The sequence below is a fragment of the Gekko japonicus genome, unplaced genomic scaffold (assembly GCF_001447785.1).
Source record: "Gekko japonicus isolate JY-2015 unplaced genomic scaffold, Gekko_japonicus_V1.1 scaffold1505, whole genome shotgun sequence".
In the NCBI taxonomy this organism is placed as follows: Eukaryota; Metazoa; Chordata; class Lepidosauria; order Squamata; family Gekkonidae; genus Gekko; species Gekko japonicus.
Window position 1 is genome coordinate 312,166 of NW_015169823.1, and position 19,544 is coordinate 331,709.

General features: G+C 48.3%; 1 protein-coding gene across 1 annotated transcript in view; it reads right to left on the reverse strand.

Moving 5' to 3' along the window:
• SHCBP1 (SHC SH2-domain binding protein 1) overlaps positions 1-19,544 on the reverse strand; it is a 38,130-nt gene that overhangs the window by 16,393 nt on the left and 2,193 nt on the right. Inside the window, exons 3-10 of the mRNA XM_015417220.1 lie at positions 19,187-19,474; positions 15,516-15,698; positions 12,966-13,081; positions 8,838-9,046; positions 7,270-7,362; positions 5,260-5,493; positions 3,422-3,590; positions 888-1,008 (exon numbers count right to left, since the gene is read on the reverse strand). Of these exons, the coding sequence (XP_015272706.1) occupies positions 888-1,008; positions 3,422-3,590; positions 5,260-5,493; positions 7,270-7,362; positions 8,838-9,046; positions 12,966-13,081; positions 15,516-15,698; positions 19,187-19,474 (1,413 nt within the window). The remainder of the gene's footprint in view (positions 1-887; positions 1,009-3,421; positions 3,591-5,259; positions 5,494-7,269; positions 7,363-8,837; positions 9,047-12,965; positions 13,082-15,515; positions 15,699-19,186; positions 19,475-19,544) is intronic.

A 19,544-nucleotide genomic window follows, 5' to 3' on the forward strand; every position in this document is an offset into this window, starting at 1 on the left:
GAGGAGATTGGATTTATACCCCGCCCTTCACTACCCAAAGGTGTCTCAGAGCGGCTTACAAACTCCTTTCCCTTCCCCTCCCCACAACAGACACCCTGTGAGGTGGGTGGGGCTGAGAGAACTCTGACAGAGACTGCTCTTTTTTCAAGAACAGCTCTTATCAAAGCTACGGCTTGCCCAAGGTCATCCAGCCAGGTGCAAGTGGAGGAGTGGGGAATCAAACCCGGTTCTCCCAGGTTAGAGTCCGCACACTTAATCACTACACCAAACCTCAGGCACTGGCTATGAAACATTAGAACATTCATAATCTAATTGCGACCTCCCTCTACAAGTTTGTTCTTAAGGTTTCCCTTCATCCCTCTCTGTCCTGTTTCCTTTCTGTGCTGATGGGCCATGAAGATACGAAATTGCCTTATACAGAGCCTCGCAAGGTCAGTACTGTCTACTCTGCAGCAGCTCTCCTGGCTCTTAGGCAGAGGTGTTATTTTTGAACTGTAAACCCACCTTGAATGCAGAGGCAAGGATGCAGAATACAAACATATCTAATAAATGAAATGCTTCCAGTGTGGGTAGATTCTTAAAGCGGGGCTACTCCATTACAGGCTTCCGCTTTACCACTGAAGAATCAAAGCCGTAAGATAAACGGATCCCAAAAGGAGAGAGTGAGGTTGAAGAACAGAATTGTAGAACTACCAAGAAACCTCTCTGAGCCGGTGTGTTTGAAGACGCCAATTCAGAAGCAACCCTGTGCTAATGCCTCAATTTACCTGCCTTTCCCCAAGACTAGTTGTAGCCCCGATATCGACTATTATCATTGGCAACACATAACCACTAAGCAAGGGGGGGGGGAACCTTCAAAAGCCTTTTCCATTCCAAAAGGCTCTTACCTTCCAGTTCGACAGAATCCGCAACGTACAACGTTCCGTCAACTAAATAGTGACCGGGACAAATGATGATCCTGTCCCCTTTGTAACAAGCATTCATGGCAGACAGTGGATCGCTGTGAAACTGGGGAGAGAAAACAGACACTACAGAAGTCAGTTTCTGGTAGGGGGAAGAGGATGCTTGGGGAGGGGCTGTGGTTCACAGAATCATAGAGTCGGAAGGGGCCAGACAGACCATCTAGTCCGACCCCCTGCCCAATGCAGGACCAGCCTAAAGCATCTCTGACAAATATTCGTCCAGCTTCTTCCTGAAAGCTGCCAGTGAAGGGGAGCTCACCACCTCCCTAGGCAGCTGATTCCATCTTTGAACCACTCTGACCGTGAAAAGGTTTTTCCTAATATCCTGCCGACACCTTTATGCATGTAATTTAAACCCGTTGCTTCGGGTCCCATCCTCTGCTGCCAACTGGAACAGCTCCAAATGACAGCCTTTCAAATATTTAAAGAGAGCAATTACGTCCCCCCCTCAATCTCCTCTTCTCCAAACTAAACATTCCCAAGGCCCTCAGCCTTTCCTCGTAGGGCTCAGTCTCCAGACCCCTGATCATCCTCGTCGCTCTCTTCTGCACCCTCTCAATTTTGCCCACATCCTTTTTGAAGTGAGGCCTCCAGAACTGCACACAGTACTCCAGGCGCGGCCTGACCAAGGCAGTATACAGAGGGGCTATGACTTCCTGCGGACGAGCATCAGCTTGGCACACAGAAGGTCCCTGGTTCAACCCCTGGCAACTCCAGGCTAAGAGGATCCATGTCGGAGGTGATGTGAAAGATCTTATCCAAGACCCTGGGGAGCTAGACAATATTGACCTTGACAGACCAGTGGTCTCACTTGGTAGAGACAACTCCAAGTGGTTTCTCAGATCATATTAAACTATTTTTTAAAAAGTGAACACACGAAACTGTCTTCCACGGTTTGTCGGGCTGTTAGCCTGTTCAACCCAGTTATCTATCTACTCCAGCGGGGCCCAGGCAGAGAGCATACCCAGAGTTACCTGGAACCTGGACCTTATCCTTTCAAAGGACATCCTCCATCCTACCCCATCCTACATATATGGAGTGCCCAGAAATTACTCACATGAACACATGAGCCTGCCTTACGCAGAGTCAGACTACTGATTTATTCAAGGCCAAACCCGTATACTTCGGCTAGTTCTTCAAGGTCTCCACTAGAGGTATCTCCAGCTCAGCTATCCAAGATGCATTTTTGACCAGATATCTAAACATTACATCTCCTTGCTTCCCTTCTTCAGAAGGGTACAAAAAAGGGTACAGTCTTAGGCAGATCATGAGAGGGAGGGCAGGAAAGGTTGAATCAGTGCTTCGTTCTTGTGGCCCTTTCTTACATGCCCAGGGAAATGCTGATCGCCACTTTGGGGTCAGGAAGCAATTTTTCTCCAGGCCAGTTCGGCCGGGGATCCTGCAGATTTTTTACCTCTTCTGGGCATGGAGCAGGGGTCACTGGGGGTGTGGGAGGGGGAGGTATTTGTGAATTTCCTGCACTGTGCAGGGGGTTGGACTAGATGACCCTGGAGGTCCCTTCCAACTCTAATTCTATACCAGGGGTATCAAACATGCAGCCCGGGGGGCGGATAAGGCCCCCGGCGGGCTTCCATCAGGCCTGCAGTGGAACTAGCCATCTCCTGCTTCCAGTTCTGCTGCTGCTTTATAGCTTGCTTTGCCAAACTCTCTTAATGACTCAGCCACTTCATGTTTTAACCTGGGTCCGAGACTCAGAACTCTGAGCATGAGATTTCTGTGCTGAAGGTCAAGAAATCAAAAGTAGGTTTGCAGCTTACAGAGCAAATGTTTTAAGCATGTTTTTATTTTAAGTTTAAAAAATCTTTGTGCTTCTGTCCTTTATAAAGTCTATATCTCCGCTACCTGGCATTACATTTTATGACACACATGGCCCGGCCCAACAAAGTCTCATTTATGTCAGATCCGGCCCTCATAACAAATGAGTTCGACATCCCTTTTCTATACTGATGTAATATCAAATCAACCACTAGAGGGAGCAAAACACATGCAGAATGCCCCCCCCCCAAGCAACGGGAACACGGAAGCGAGGAAAATGAGAATTCAGAAAAGCCCTATGATTCACAGAGGCAATTTACAGCATATAAAGCCGGTACCCACCCATGCTCCCTCTAAGCTGTGGAGTCTTGGGAGTAAAAATTCTACTTTGTGAGCTACTCGCATTAAAGTTGTGAGCGAGCGATTTGGTTACTGCATAAATTAGTTTGCTCGGGAGCCCTCCTCCCTGAGCTAAGACAATGTGTGAGCCGGAGGCTAAAAAACTGTGAGCCAGCATGCACTAACTCGGCTTGGAGGGAACACTGGTACCCACTCCTGTTTTGTTTGTCCATGGGCCCAGAGAGGGAATGAACTGTGTTTCTTTTTCTAAACAGAAGGTTATGGATCTAAGACAGCCACTATGAAATGGAATGACGTTGCGGTCAAGTTTGCAGCTGCCATACCTGTATTTCTATTTCTTCATTACAAGAGGCTGGAGAAAGCTTCTCCCTGAGGAGACAGGCCAAGAGGCTGGACATCATGGTGGCAGACACGACGTGTGTGATGGTGGTGCCGGCCGGCCGGATTCCTTTTGGCTGAAGACCGGCACGCTTTTGATAGCCGAACACATACCTTCAAGAGGAACAACACACAGCCATCAGTTCCCAGCTTCCTTCACAAAGCACGGTCCTTGGATGGACGTCACTCACCGCTTGGCCAAAGTCGACCGGGAGAACCGACCACTGACCTTTCACAACCGAAAACAAGCCCTTCCCACTAGACCCCACTATTTATCGTCAACATCTTTCAAGATCGGCCTCTCTCTGGCAGAAGATCACTTCAGAGGGAAGCCGTGTGAACAATAAAAGCCCACAGCCAAATATTCAGAACTCCAGAGGCCTGCCCGAAAGAGGGTGAGTCTCACCAGCAGAGGTCATTTCGGGGGGGGATCGCAGAGGGAACGTAGTTCCCCTGGGTGAGGTACACGGGGGCAGGGCACATGACGAAGCCCCGCCCCCTGCTTCTGGCCGCCCTGCTTCCAGCCCTCATTCAGCCAGGAGGAGGCAGGAGAAGAGGGAGGGTAAGTTGCTTCCTCCCCGCCTCTCCCCACCCCTGCCTGCCTGGGGCCAGGGAGGGCCTTGGCGGGGCTTCCTCGCACTCCCGCTGGCCTTGCAGGTCCACCGCCGGGCCCCTGATGTCAGGGGGTGTGGCATATGCTAATGAGTTATGCTAATGAGTTCCCCTAGCTCTTTTTCTATGAAATGACTCCTGCTCACCAGCCAGAGAAAGGCTAGCAAGGGAGAGGGTATTGATCAGAAAGACTTTCTGCGGCTACGGGAACCTGACAGAGGAAATCCACTCTTTTGTGGCTGCCCTTTGGACCTAAGAAAGTCGAGAACCTTTACAGATGGCCTGTAGAAGCCTATAGAGGGAAGGCCATCTCTGAGCCCCAGCCCAGTTAAGGCTCCAAAAAGTAATACAAAACAGCACTTTGAAGTGGGTGCAGAAGCTTAACTGGTAGAGAGCAGGAGAATGTAAGGACGTCATTAGAGGCCCATCGTGTCCAGCTCCCGCCCGGGAGCTCCGGGGACAAGGGGCCGGCAAGGAGGAGATGCCTCCGTGGCACTGGAGGAAGTCGATATCCATCTAGACAGCCCCGTCCTCTGTGAATTTGTCCACTTCCCTTTTAAAGCCGTCCAAGTTGGCAGCCATTAGGACATCCTGCGGCAGCAGGTCCCACAATTTAACTATGGACTGCATGAAGTGGTACTTCCTTGTGTCTGTCCAACCCTTCACCGTCAGCGGATGTCCCCTAGTCTAGGTAAAGGTTTCCCTTGCTCGAAAGCCAACAATCTACCGGACAGTGGTACCCCAATGGGGCTGTTGGAAGATACCATCTTAATCACCCAAGACCATCTTGATACTGAAAGCACTTTATTGTTGTTAGTAGTATTGTTGCCTATGATTTTATTGTCTTTTTGGATTTTATGTATGGGCTTTCGCCCCTTGTAAGCTGCCCTGAGCCCGCTTGCGGGGAGGGCGGGGTAAAAATACCTAAATAAATAAATAAATAAATAAAATACTTGCAATTTCTTGCTTTCGAACTGCTAGGTTGGCAGGAGCTGGAACTAGAGACGGGAGCTCACTCCATCATGCGGCACCCGGGGTCTCGAACTGCTGAACTACTGACCTTCCACAGCCTGCAGTTCAGCGTCTTAACCGCTTGAGCCACCGCAGCTCCATGTCCCCTAGTCTAGTTGGTCAAAAACGGCAGAGTCACGCTCACGGGGGACGGCTTTACCTCAGGAGAGGATTTTCAATGAGCTTCAGCTTTTGTTTCAAGCGGTCTATCCTGTCGTAGAGCTTCACCCCTTCCACCACGGAGATGCTTTCCACTTCGGACTCAGAATCGCTGCCCGAGAGGCTGTTCCGGAGGTCCAGGAACGTGCGGTAAACCTCTTCGCACTGGGACAGAAGGCTGTGGTAGTCTGCGACGAGGGCAGAAGGGACACGGTCTTCCAAGATGTCGTAGTACCTGAAATTCAGAGTTGCAAAGCTGTTGGTGGAACGGCTGAGCAGTGCCCATCCCCAAATATGCTTGAGCCATGGTCCAAAGTCCCAAGGGTTTGTTCAGTTGCTCCCAATAGCTCCAACTATAGTATTTTGAATTCAGCAAGACTACCGTATTTTGGCATAGTGTGCAGTACTACAACTGTAGCAAAAATTCACAGTTAATCTAAAGAAAGAATGGATGGGTATCATGTCCCAAGGAAGTTGGGGGAACTACAAAATGACTTCAGCATACCTTGCCGTATTCCGTTCTTGAGAGCCAGGGTGGTATAGAGGTAAAAGGCTCAGGAACACGATCTGAGAATCCGGGTTCAAATGCCCATCCCTTCCTAAGGTGATCTTACACTAATCTCTTTCTCTCTTTCTCTCTCACACACACACACTGCCTGATCTGCCTCACAGGGTTGTTGTGAACACAAAACGGAGAAAGAAAGGATCATATATGCTGCCTTGAAATCTACAGAGGAAGGATGGAATAAAAACACGACACGGATTGATAGTTCCCGGAGCAAGAACAGGGGGCTCCTAGCATTTGAGTTTATTTCATTGAATTAAAAATACGACTCGAAAAACTTCCACAACCAGTTCTGCAGTGCCATCTAGAGGTCAATTGAGGCCATGGCTCAAATGGAATTAACAATATCCCAACACCATCTACAAAAACGTCCCTGAGGCCATGGCTCAAATGGAATTAATATCCCAACACCATCTACAAAAACGTCCACAGGAAAAAGAAGGGGGGGGAAATCAATTAGTGTAGTGCAGTTGTTTGATTATCAGACGAGGAGGATCTGAGATCCAAGTTTGAATCTTCCATGGCAGATCATTACAGTTCCGCAGGGCCTGCAAGACGGAGCTCTTCCACCAGGCATTCGAGTGAGAGTCACATATAACATCTTAATTTAAAACCAGAGCCTTACCCTGGATTTTCTACCATTACCATTATTGACTAACACCTGTTATGGATAATACTCGGAAACTGTTGTTTCGCCATCTGACATGCAATATCTAGGTATAGCGCTTTAGAATTGTTTGTATGATTTTATTCTGTTTTTTTTAAAAAAAAAATATGTAAGCCACCCCTGAGCTTGCCTTGGCGGGAAGGGCAGGGTATAAATCCAATAAATAAATAATAAATAAATCATGAATTTGGACCTGGGTCTCCCACACCCTAGTCCAACAGCCTAACCTCTGCAACCATAGTGGCCATTGCCTACTCTACACACTTCCTTCTTTCCCCTAGTTTTCGGTCTATCTCCTTCTTTAGCATCCCTCACCCCAGTTCTCAGACCTCACCTGGATACGGTTAGAATGTAAGAGAAGCCATGTTGAATCAGGCCAACAGCCCATCGAGTCCAGCACTCTGTGTCACACAGTGGCCAAAACCCAGGGGCCATCAGGAGGTCCACCAGTGGGACCAGAACTCCAGAAGCCCTCCCACTGTTGCCTCCCAAGCACCAAGAGTATAGAGCATCACTGCCCCAGACATGGCGTTCCATCTACACCTTGTGGTTTTAACCCCAGCCACAGTGACAGCTTTCCCTTCCCTCACGGAAGCTGGACTGCAGATGGGTTTGTTCACTTTGGAACTGAACATTCCAAGCCAGCGTTATCAGCTCAGCACTGCAGCCAAGTCAGAGGCTTCACCGCCACAAAAACAACACAAGACTCGGAGTTTGGAACAGAAGTGATTCAGGAGCGGTCCACTCCACGGCTCAACAACATTTTAAGAGGTACTTACAACCGGAGGCGAGGCTCGACACATCTGACAAAGTAATCAAAGTCGTCGTCGTCCTCTTCGTCCCAGCTCCGCCAAATGTGCTGGTAGAAAAACCTTTGCAAAAAAAAGAGAGGAAGTTAAGGAGTGGCTCATTCAAATGACTGCTCACGGAGGCCAAGATTTAAAGGGAAAGGTGCCCTTGCTCGAAAGCCAGTCGAGTCCGACTCTAGGGTTGCGGTGCTCATCTCCGTTTCAAAGCCGAAGAGCCAGCGCTGTCCGAAGACGTTTCCGTGGTCATGTGGCCGGCATGACTAAACACCAAGGCGCACGGAACGCTGTTACCTTCCCACTGAAGTGGTACCTATTTATCTACTTGCAATTTCTTGCTTTCGAACTGCTAGGTTGGCAGGAGCTGGAACTAGAGACGGGAGCTCACTCCGTCATGCGGCACCCGGGCCTCGAACTGCTGAACTACTGATCTTCCACAGCCTGCAGTTCAGCGTCTTAACCAATTACAGCAGAATAAAAAGCAAAATATAGTATCACAGAACCGTAGACTTGGAAGGGACCTCCAGGGTCATCTAGTCCAACCCCCTGCACAATGCAGGAAATTCACAAATACCCCCACACACACACACACTCAGTGACCCCTGTTCCACGCCCAGATGAAAAAGCCCTCCAGGATCTCCAGCCAAAACGGCCTGGAGAAAAATTGCTTCCTTTTTCTCATTTCAAGCTTCCATCCTGGATCACAGACCCTCTTTGGGTTTGGTGTTCCTGGCATCTCAGCCTAACTTATGGCTACCATTTCAAGTGCCCTTTCAGGGAGACCAATATGATCATCTCTCCATATTGCAGATGGGGGAACTGAGGCCCAGAGACCACCTCAGGCTAGAGAGCTTTTCAACCACCCCCAAGATGTGAGCAAAAGGGCTCGCAACTCAGTGGGTGAGCAACAACTCTGTATGGCTAGAGCACTGGACTAAGATCTAGGGGATCCAGGTTCGAATCCCCATTCTGCTATGGATGCTTGCTGGGTGACCTTAAGCCAATCACACACTCTCATCCTAAACTACCTCAAGGGGTTGTTGTGAAGATTAAAATGGGAGAGAGGAGAATGTTGTAAGCCATACTTGGGAGGAAAGGCCGGGTATAAAAGAAGTAAATAATAGTAAATAACCCAAAAGAGAAGAAGAGATTGGATTTATACCCCGCCCTTCACTCCCCGAAAGAGTCACAGAGCGGCTTACAATCTCCTTTCCCTTCCCCACAACAGACACCCTGTGAAGTAGGTGGGGCTGAGAGAGCCCTTTCAAGGACTGCCCTTGAGAGGACAGCTCTGAAAGAACTTGTGACTGACCCAAGGTCACACCAGCAGCTGCATGTGGAGGAGTGGGGAATCTAACCCGGTTCTCCCAGATTAGAGTCCGCGCTCTTAACCACTACACCAAACTTGACCCCCAGGAGCAACTCCTGGCACCTCCAGTTAGAATATACCAAGTGGCAGGACTGGAAACAACCTCCACTTACATCCTCGGAGAGCCCCTGTCAGTCATCACTGGAATGAATCCCAGAAAAGATCGACCCACCTGACGTGCTCAACAGCGAGGGCCGTCTGGTCAAACCCCCCCGATTCATCGAACACGACCCACAGCTCCTGCAATGGCAGTTGATGCCCCTTGAGGGCCAGCAATTCCTGCAAGCACTCCAAAGTGAAGGCACCCCCTTTGTTCTCGCACAAGAAAGGGTCGCCGAGCCGCACCACGGCCTTCAGAGAAGAGTACTCCATGTCAACCACCTGGGGAGAGAAGCGGCCATCTTTATTCCTTCGCTAAGCAGAGCCATCTTCGGTCAGAGTTACAGCAGTTTTTAAAAAAGTTCAGCATGCCTCGTTTCTAAGAGCCTGTTGGTGGTTTCCAGCAGAGGTTAAAACAGCCCTAGAATTCGAGCACGAGAATTCGGGGTCACTCAACACCAGAGGTCATTTCGGGGGGGATCGGGGGGGATCGCAGTTCCCCCGGGTGAGGCACATGACGAAGCCCCGCCCCCTGCTTCCGGCCCTCATTCAGCCAGGAGGAGGCAGGAGAAGAGGGAGGGTAAGTTGCTTCCTCCCTGCCTCTCCCCACCCCTGCCTGCCTGGGGCCAGGGAGGGCCTTCCAGGGCTTCCTTGCACTCCTGCTGGCCTTGCAGGTCCACCGCTGGGCCCCTCATGGGGCTCGGCAGTGGAGCAGCAAGGCTGGCGGTGGCGGCCGGGACCGTTGGGGGCGGGGTGTGTGGCCTTATGACACACTTCCGGTGATGTCAGGGGTGTGTGGCCTTATGACACACTTCCGGTGATGTCAGGGGGTGTGGCATATGCTAATGAGTTATGCTAATGAGTTCCCCTAGCTCTTTTTCTACGAAACGACCCCTGCTCGACACAATCAACTAGTAGTAGATTCAGGACAGACCCAAAAAAAGGAAGTACTTGTGCACAAAAACTGGCTTGGGGAACTCCCTGCTACAAGGTGGGGGGAATTCACCAGATTAGATAGCAAGAGAGTGGCCAAATTCAGGGAAGGCTGATTGAACTATGGAGACGAGCTGTGGTAGCTAAATGGAACTGGACTCAGAGGCAGTTATTAGGTGGTAACAGAAGGGGGAGGAACTTTCCACACCGCGCTGGTGGCCTTTCTCAGAAGCATCCAACTAGCCACTCCTGGAACCACCTGCACCACACAGACTGTCGGTCCGATCCAGAAAGATTCTTTACATGTTCTTATGCACAGTGAAGCTCAACTCAGAGAATCTTTAGGCAGCATTATTATAATACCCACATTATTAAAACCGATCTCCTCTTGTGTTGGGGAATGCAGTGCCAGTTTTAGCTAAAACGACCCTTTTGTAAACCAGTCGAGCAGGGTGGGATCCTGCCCCTTCTCTGAAGACAGACCACCAGTTGGAGACCCTCCAGCCAGCAAGGAACAGAACTATCCAGGACTGGACGCCCAGATGCATTCGGGACCAAAAGCATCGCATCTTACAGGGTTCAGCAATTAACAGCTCATAGGAGTCCTCCTCTTGTATCAGTCATGCTCCATCCAACTGACAAAGGGAGCTTTGAGTCTTGAAAACTCATACCCCAAAAATCTTCCCTATGAAGAAAGGTTAAAACACTTGGGGCTCTTTACCTTGGAGAAACCACAGCTGAGGGGTGATATGATCGAGGATTATAAGATTATGCATGGGATAGAGCAGGTAGAGAAAGAAGTACTTTTCTCCCTTTCTCACAGTACAAGAACTCATGGGCACTCAATGAAATTGCTGAGCAGTCGAGTTAGAATGGATAAAAGGAACTCTTCACCCAAAGAGTGATTAACAGATGGAATTCACTGCCACAGATACACATATTATCCACAAGGTAAGAACGTAAGAGACGCCAATGTTGGATCAGGCGAAAGGCCCATCCAGTCCAACACTCTGTGTCACACAGTAGCCAGGAATACCAGGTGCCATCAGAAGGTCCACCAGTGGGGCCAGGATATTAGAAGCCCTCCCACTGTTGACCCCCCCCCCAAGCACCAAGAAGACAGAGCATCCCTTGCCCCAGATTGAGAGTCTCTATCTATACCTTGTGGCTAAGAGCCACTGATGGACCTCTGCTCCATATGCTTATCTAATTCCCTTTTGAAGCCGTCCATGCTTGTAGCCGCCACCACTTCCTGTGGCAGTGAATTCCAAGTGTTAATCACTCTTTGGGTGAAGAAGGACTTCCTTTTATCCGTTCTAACCCGACCGCTCTGCAGTTTCATGGAGTGCCCACGAGTTCTTATATTGTGAGAAAGGGAGAAAAGTACCTCTTTCTCTACCTGCTCTATCCCATGCATAATCTTATAAACCTCAATCATGTCACCCCTCAGTCGTCGTTTCTCCAAGCTAAAGAGCCCTAAGCGCTTTAACCTTTCCTCATAGGGAAAGTGTTCCAACCCTTTTATCATTCGAGTTGCCCTATTCTGCACTTTTTCCAAAGCTATAATATCCTTTTTAAGGTGTGGTGACCAGAACTGCACACAGATATAGATAGGGACTCTCAGTCTGAGGCAGGTGATGCTCTGTATTCTTAGTGCTTGGGGGGGGGGCAACAGTGGGAGGGCTTCTAGCGTCCTGGCCCCACTGCTGTACCTCCTGATGGCACCTGGTATTTTTGGCCACTGTGTGACAGAGTGTTGGACTGTATGGGCCATTGGCCTGATCCAACATTGGCTTCTCTTATGTTCTTATGTTATTTAAGGTGATTCTGCACTCAAATCTAACCAGTCCAATAAATGTAACTCCAGAATGGCTAAATGTACCATGGATGGACACAGTGTAATAAAAGGCAAAGCACAATTCACTAATAAAGCACCACACTGCAAGTAAATAAAGAGGACTCTTAAATTGATAAATCCATTGCACCAAAAGCAAACTCCAGAATGCAATTCAGATAACAGAGGGCATGATTCCAAGAAGTATATACTGGCAGACGTTATAACACAAATTACACAGACATATGTTGCAGATACACATCGGAAGACATTAAATGGATCAGCTGCAGTGGGCAGAATTCCCTGCACTGGTTTGAGTGTAAAGAAGTCATTCCAGTGCCAGAGACTTTAATCCATGGGACTGAGTTGATGAATTTAAAAGTAGGGCTTCTCTTGGAGTAACACAGACAGGCAATTCACCATTTTTGATTCTGTGTTCATCTGAAGAAGGAAGTTACCAAAACAGAATGAATACCAGATCCCTGTAAAGTCTGCAGAGATATATTTACAACATATGTCTACGTAATTACTGTTGCAGCATGTGCCAATATACATATTACTTGAAATCACACATTATGTTATCTGAATTGCTTTTTAGAATTTGCGTTTCATGGAATCAATTTCTATAGAGTACTGTTTGTTCACAGCATGGTGCTTTATTAGCAGTTTGTATTTTGACTCTAGAAAAGATGCCAATGTGCCTAAACTGCAGCATCACATGTTCACAGTTTTAGATCTTTTCAGCCTATCAGGCCTCGTCAATCCTGCCAGCGTGATGCAGTGGTTAGAGGCCCCGTCCTTCACTACCCAAAGGCTTCTCAGAGTGGCTTACAATCTCCGTTCTCTCCCAACAGACACCCTGTGAGGTAGGTAGGGTACAGAGAGCTCCTTCGAGGACTGCCCTTGAGAGAACAGCTCTGAAAGAACTTGTAACTGACCCAAGGTCACATCAGCAGCTGCATGGGGAGGAGTGGGGAATCAAACCCAGTTCTCCCAGATTAGAGTTCGTGCTCTTAACCACTACACCAAACTGACCCCCAGGAGCACCTCCTAGCACCTCCAGTTAGAATATACCAAGTGGCAGGACTGAAAACAACCTCCACTTACACCCAAGGTCACACCAGCAGCTGCACGTGGAGGAGTGGGGGAGTCAAGCCCGATTCTCCCAGATTAGAATCTGCGCTCCTAACCACTACACCAAACTGACTCTCAGAGGGATGGAGGTGGGATTGAGCAGGGAAAAGAAATCACAAAGAAGGGGTCCCACGCTCTGTCCTAACCCATCACCTTTCTGCTACAAACTGCACCCCTTCTGCTTGCAGACAGCACATCGACTCACGGCCAGGGTCTGCCCAGCTCTTGCTTACCTAAAATGAAACCCCTTATTCAGTGCTTGTAAGCAGAGAAACACCCAGAGAACCCAGGAGCATTTACCTCCACCAGAACCTCAAATACGTTGGTACGCCAGATTGCCTGCCACCCGCATGGCTCGAGGACCTTTTCCAAGTACTCGGCTGTGAATTCTTTCACCTCCGAGGCTTTACAGTCAGCTAAAAAAAACAATGAAACACATTGAAACATGTCTCACACAGCTAAACAGCAAACCGCACCAGCTCCCACACGGAAAGCAAATGAGAAAGCAGATGCTTTAAGTTAGCACCTTCCAGGGTTCAGGCAGTGCTGGGGAACTGAAGCACCAGGGAATAGGTAGCAGCCTACAGAAGAGCACAGGGACCTTATTAGCCTGCTACTTACTCACCTGTGGTGAGCACAGACTGCATCCAGGTGAGTAGGAAAGAAAATTTACAGACATTGGTTATCATTTCCTTTTAGGTCACAACACGTAGCCTGCCCGTGTATGGATGGGTGCCAGGCTAGAAAAACACCTGTGGGGTAGTAACTTCAGAGGCTGTATTCAGAAGTTTAACGTAATCCTACGTAGAGTTACTTTAGTCTAAGCCCATTGAAATCGATCTGCTATTTTTGAGCATGCAAAATCTATTCTGATTTACTGGCCTACTCCAACTTGCTCACAGAGAATCAAGGTGGATTACACACTGTAAAATCAATGCAATCAGTAGGATGGGCCATCTAGTCAGCAGTGCAGCAAGATCAGGATTACAAATACTTGGAAACAAAGCAAAGAGTATCAGACGTGATTTGTCAAACAATGGAGAAAACAGAATTACAAAACAGAAAACAATGCAGGAAGAACAGAAGAAGAGATGGGATTTATACCCTGGATGGGCCATCTAGTCAGCAGTGCAGCAAGACCAGGATTACAAATACTTGGAAACAAAGCAAAAAGTATCAGATGTGATTTGTCAAACAATGGAGAAAACAGAATTACAAAACAGAAAACAATGCAGGAAGAACAGAAGAAGAGATGAGATTTATACCCTGCCCTTCACTCAGAGTCTCAGAGCGGTTTACAATCCCTTTCCCTTCCTCTCCCCACAACAGACACCCTGTGAGGTAGGTGGGGCTGAGAGAGTTCAGAAAGAACTGTGACTGACCCAAGGTCACCCAGCGGGCTTCATGTGGCGGAGGAGTGGGGAATCAAACCCAGTTCTCCAGATTAGAATCTGCCGCTCTTAACCACTACACCACAACATACAACCAACAGATAAGACGTACCATGTACACTAGCAGAGTCGATAGTTGAAAATAAAATATTGTGTTAATGCCATGTTATGACAATGAAAAACAGTAGATTATTTGTTTTTTAAAAATCATAGGAAGAAACAAAAATCTAAGTATGCTTAGAAAACAGCACAGGTGGGGGGATTATAACTCACCAAAAACAGCCAGTTTGGTGTTGTGGTTAGGAGCATGGACTCTAATCTTGGAAAACTGGGTTTGATTCCCCACTCCTCCACAGGCAGCTGCTGGTGTGACCTTGGGTCAGTCAAATTCTTTCAGAGCTGTTCTCTCAAAGGCAGTCCTCAAGAGAGCTCTCTCAGACCCACCAACTTCACAGGGTGTCTGTTGTGGGGAGGGAAAGGGTTTGTAAACTGCTTTGAAACCCCTTTGGGTAGTGAAAGGTGTGGTATAAATCCAATCTCTTCTCTTTTCTTCTTATTCTAAATATATACAAGAATTCTTGTGGTTCCCATTATAGTGTGATTGGAAGACATATTGTATGAGTCTTGCCTTAGTAATGTGATTGTATATTTGTACTTATTTATTTATTTATTGGATTGATATCCCGCCCTCCCTGCAAGCAGGCTCAGGGCGGCTCACAAATTAGCGGCACCATGTGCCAAGATAAAACAGTTAAAAACAAGATAAAACAGTTATACAATTAACTTAGATACAGTTGATACCAAAAAGTGCTCATAGGGATATTCATTCTTCATTCAGTCAGAGATGGCGTGCAAACAAAAGTAATGCTAGGGCCCCGATTTAACGATATTTCAGCCTCCCGCAATTAATGTTCCCTCTAAGCTGTGGAGTCTCGTGAGCAAAAATTCTACTCTGTGAGCTACTGGCATTAAAATTGTGAGCAAGTGATTTGGCTGCTGCATAAGTTAGTTTGCTCTGGAGCCGTCCTTCCTGAGCTAAGACAAAAATGTGTGAGACGGAGGCTAAAAAACTGTGAGCTGGCTCACACTAACTCAGCTTAGAGGGAACACTGCGCCGCAATGTTGTATCTCGGTCTCCTGAAAGGAGACTTCTTGAGATTGCACTCTTCATTATTGTTGAAATATATACTCCTGTTAATATAACCCCTTGTTCTGATTATACAACTTTATTCCCAGGGTTCTCTCCTCATATTGTATTGGCCTGCCTCCGTGTAGCAACCCTTGACTTCCTTGGAGGTCTCCCATCCAAGTACCAACCAGGGCCGACCCTGCTTAGCTCCTGATGCCTGATGAGAGTGAGGCTGGGCCATCCAGGTCAATAATCCATTGTGAGTTAGCAAGGAAAACCCGACAGAGACTGATCCTGAGACCACAGAACGGGAAGCGACGATTTACTCACCCAACATGTAGTCTTGGTACGCTTTGAATCGCTCATAGAACAGGAGATTGTTTGTCTGGAAGGTATCCGGGAAACGCACGTCCCCTTCTGGCACCAGCCGCTGCAGGGCCGTTCCCGGCTTGTCCTGGTCCCCGTAATCGCTGCAGCTGCCCCCTCCACTGTCGTCGCTTTCGCTGCTTTCTCCTGGGGTCAAAGAGAGATGGGGGCAAGTGACCTTCTCCCGTCGATTTCCCTTCATGCAAGAAGGTCTACCAACCTCAATGAGACCAGCTAGCTGTCAAGAATTAACCTACCCGCTGCAAACGCAAACGTTTCTCAAGCAAGATACTTAACATACAGATTACAATCTGACACTGATTAACATTAAACCTTTTCAGATGTAGCCCTGAATGAAAGAGAGACCTGTGAACATTCGATAGTTCAGCAAAGTTCGTAATTTCTTTCCATTTGGTTTCCATATCGCTAGATCGCCTTGTTTGCCGAATTCACTCCCCACCAATGCTCCCTCTAAACTGTGGAGTCCTGTGATCCAAAATTCTACTTTGTGAGTGACTGGCATTAAAGTTGTGAGCAGGCGATTTGGCTGCTGCATAAATTCGTTTGCTCCGGAGCTCAGACAAAAATGTGTGAGCCGGAGGCTAAAAAACCGTGAGCTAGCTCACACCAACTCATCTTAGAGGGAACGTTGCTCTCCACCCCTGCCACTTGGGTTGAGGACATTCTGCCCCACTGAATTTATGCATTTAATTCATTTATGCCCTGCCTTTCTCCTCAGCAGGGACCCAAAGTGGCTTACAGGATTCTCCTCTTGTAAATTTTATCCTCACAACAACCCTGTGAGGTCGGTTAGGCTGAGAGAGTGTGACCGGCCAAAGGTCACCATGCAAGCTCCCATGGCATGAATGGGGATTTGGTCCAGGGACTTCCAGGGACTAGTCTGACACTTTTAAACCCTACAGCACACCAGTTCTCTTTCTAGTTCACTTAGGGGAAAAACCTAAGACAATTCAAGACTGAAATTAGCCCAAGTCTGCTATAAGACAAGCAGTAGAAAAGAGCAAGAGTCCAGTAGCACCTTAAAAACTAACAAAATTTATGGTAGGGAATGAGCTTCCATGAGTCACTGCTCACTTCTTCAGATATAGCTAGAACAGGAGTCCGTCTGTCCTATTTATTGGAAAGTGGAGTGATTTCAGATGCCAAATAACATTAGCAGGCAAATGACAATAGCAAGTGAATAAGAACAGCAGGCGTGATTGGATTTAGGGGATGTCCATAACAACTTCTAACCCGTAATGACAAACTATTTAACAGTAACACGGACTCTGGTACCGAGGCCTGCAACAAACCAAGATGCCAACTTTGCTCTCATATCAATCCTGGCAACACCATCAGTGGACCCAGCAACATCAGCCATGGCATCTCAGGTTCCTGCTCATCCTCTAATGTGATTTATGCCATCATGTGTCAGCAGCGTCCTTCCACCCTCTACACTGGACAAACAGGCCAGTCCCTTCGACAAAGAATTAATGGACATAAGTCTGACATCAGAAACCACAATATTCAAAAACCAGTGGAGAAACATTTTAATCTTCCACGGCATTCAGTTGCAGACCTAAAAGTAGCCGTTCTCTTACAAAGGCATTTCAAAGGGAGATTCGAAAGAGAGACCGCTGAACTGCAATTGATAATGAAGCTCAAGACCATGCATCCACCTGGACTGAATCAAGACCTAGGTTTCAGGTCTCAGGTCTCATTACCAATGCTGATTTCTTCACAAAATACAAAACAGAAGCCCAGTGATACTACACTTGATCTTACCCAAAAGGCCAAGAAGCAATCAGAAGGCCCAGTGGCACTCAACGAACAGAGGACATTGACTCCACCAAAAACATGCATGAGCCAGGGCTCGCTTCATCAGATGCAACAGGAGTGTAAAGAAGTAGCCGTTCTCTTACAAAGGCATTTCAAAGGGAGATTCGAAAGAGAGACCGCTGAACTGCAATTGATAATGAAGCTCAAGACCATGCATCCACCTGGACTGAATCAAGACCTAGGTTTCAGGTCTCATTACCAATGCTGATTTCTTCACGCCTGTTACCCCTCTGCATATCTCACCTAAACCCAATCACGCCTGCTATTGTCATTCACCAGCTATTTACCTTTGCCTGCTAATATCATTTGGCATCTGGAATCACTCCATTTCCAATATGGAGGACAGATGGACTCCCATTCTAGCAGTATCTGAAGAAGTGAGCAGTGACTCATGAAAGCTCCTGCCTTGCCACATACTTTGTTAGTCTTTATGGTGCCACTGGACTCTTGCTCTTTTCTACTGCTACAGACAGAACACAGCTACCCATCTTGACCTGAAAGACAAGCAGTTAGAGTTTGCAACTGGGTGTTGTTGTTTTTTCTGGAGAGTTCAGACTTGATTTGAATTTAATCGTTTTAGGCAGAACAAGAAGAGAGTCTACAGAGATTCCCACAAGGCAGTAATCTGTGGCAGCCAAGACTCTTGTGGCACCCTAAAGCCCAAGGAACATACTGTGCCGGAAGCTTCCGTGAATGAGAGCTCAAATACAAGTACGGCTTATTCCAGACAGCTAGCCACACTAGTCTGCAGCAGCAAAATACAAACAGAAGCCCAGTGATACTACACTTGATCTTAGCCAAAAGGCCGAGAAGCAATCAGAAGGCCCAGTGGCACGCAACCAACGGTGGACATTTAGTCCACCAAAAATAGGCATGAGCCAGGGCTCGCTTCATCAGATGCAACAGGAGTGTAAATTCACTCCACACTCTGATGAAATCAGCCTTATCTCACAAAAACGTCTGTTGGAGTAAATGTCCTCAGTCTATTAAAGTCCCATATGTTTTGTACAGCTTAAAGATCCTGAATCCAGAGTGGCAGCCAATGTTCCCTCTAAGCTGTGGAGTCTTGTGTGCAAAAAATCCACTTTGTGAGCCACTGGTATTAAAGTTGTGAGCAAGCGATTTGGCTACTGCATAAATTAATTTGCTCTGGAGCCATCCTTCCTGAGCTAAGACAAATATGTGGGAGCCAGAGGCTAAAACACTGTGAGCTAGCTCACACTAACTCAGCTTAGAGGGAACACTGGTGGCAGCCCCTATAATATCATAATATATCATGGGGGGGGGGACAGTTACAGGTAAGGTTGCCAGCTCCAGCTTAGGAAATACCTGGAGATTTTGGGGGTGGAGCCTGCAGAGGGCGAGGTTTGGGGAGGGACCTCAGTGGGGGTATAATGCCATAGAGGCCACCTTCCAAAGCAGTCATGTCCTCCTGGTGAACTGATCTGCCGCCTGGAGATCAGCTGTAATCATAGTTCCCCCTAAGCTGAGTTAGTGTGAGCCAGCTCACAGTTTTTTAGCCTCCAGCTCACACATTTTTGTCTTAAGAAGGAGGGCTCCAGAGCAAACTGATTTATGCAGCGGCCAAATCGCTCGCTCACAACTTTCATGCCAGTAGCTCACAAAGTGGAATTTTTGCTCACAAGACTCCACAGCTTAGAGGGAGCACTGGCTGTAATACGGGGAGAGCTCCAGCTAACACCTGAGGGTTGACCACCCTAGTTAGAGGGGGCGCAAACTGACCCGATGAACAGGAGATTTGGGGACAGGGAAAAGGGGGGCCCATTCTGTCCTACCTAGGCTCAGGGCGTCGCCTGCCTCTTCCTGGGGCTGAGAGCCGCCCAGCACCGGCGGGAGGGGCTCCCCTACCCATCCACCGTCCCCCTTTACTCCTTCGTCCTGTCTCTCCTCCTCCACCGCCATAGCCGCCTCCAGATCTTCCTCCGAACGGCTCTCGGCCGCCTCCTCCGGGGCTGCCGCGAGGGCCTCCGACGCCCCGTCCTCTTTCCCCGTAGCGGCGGCGCCATTAATTCGGGCTCCGGCTCCATTCGGACCCCCGCTGAGCCGCGCCGCGCCCGCCAAGCCTCCGTTGCAAATTTCAAACCTCCCCGGGCAAGGAAATGCGGCTTCCTTTCCGCCGCGCGAGCGCGCCTC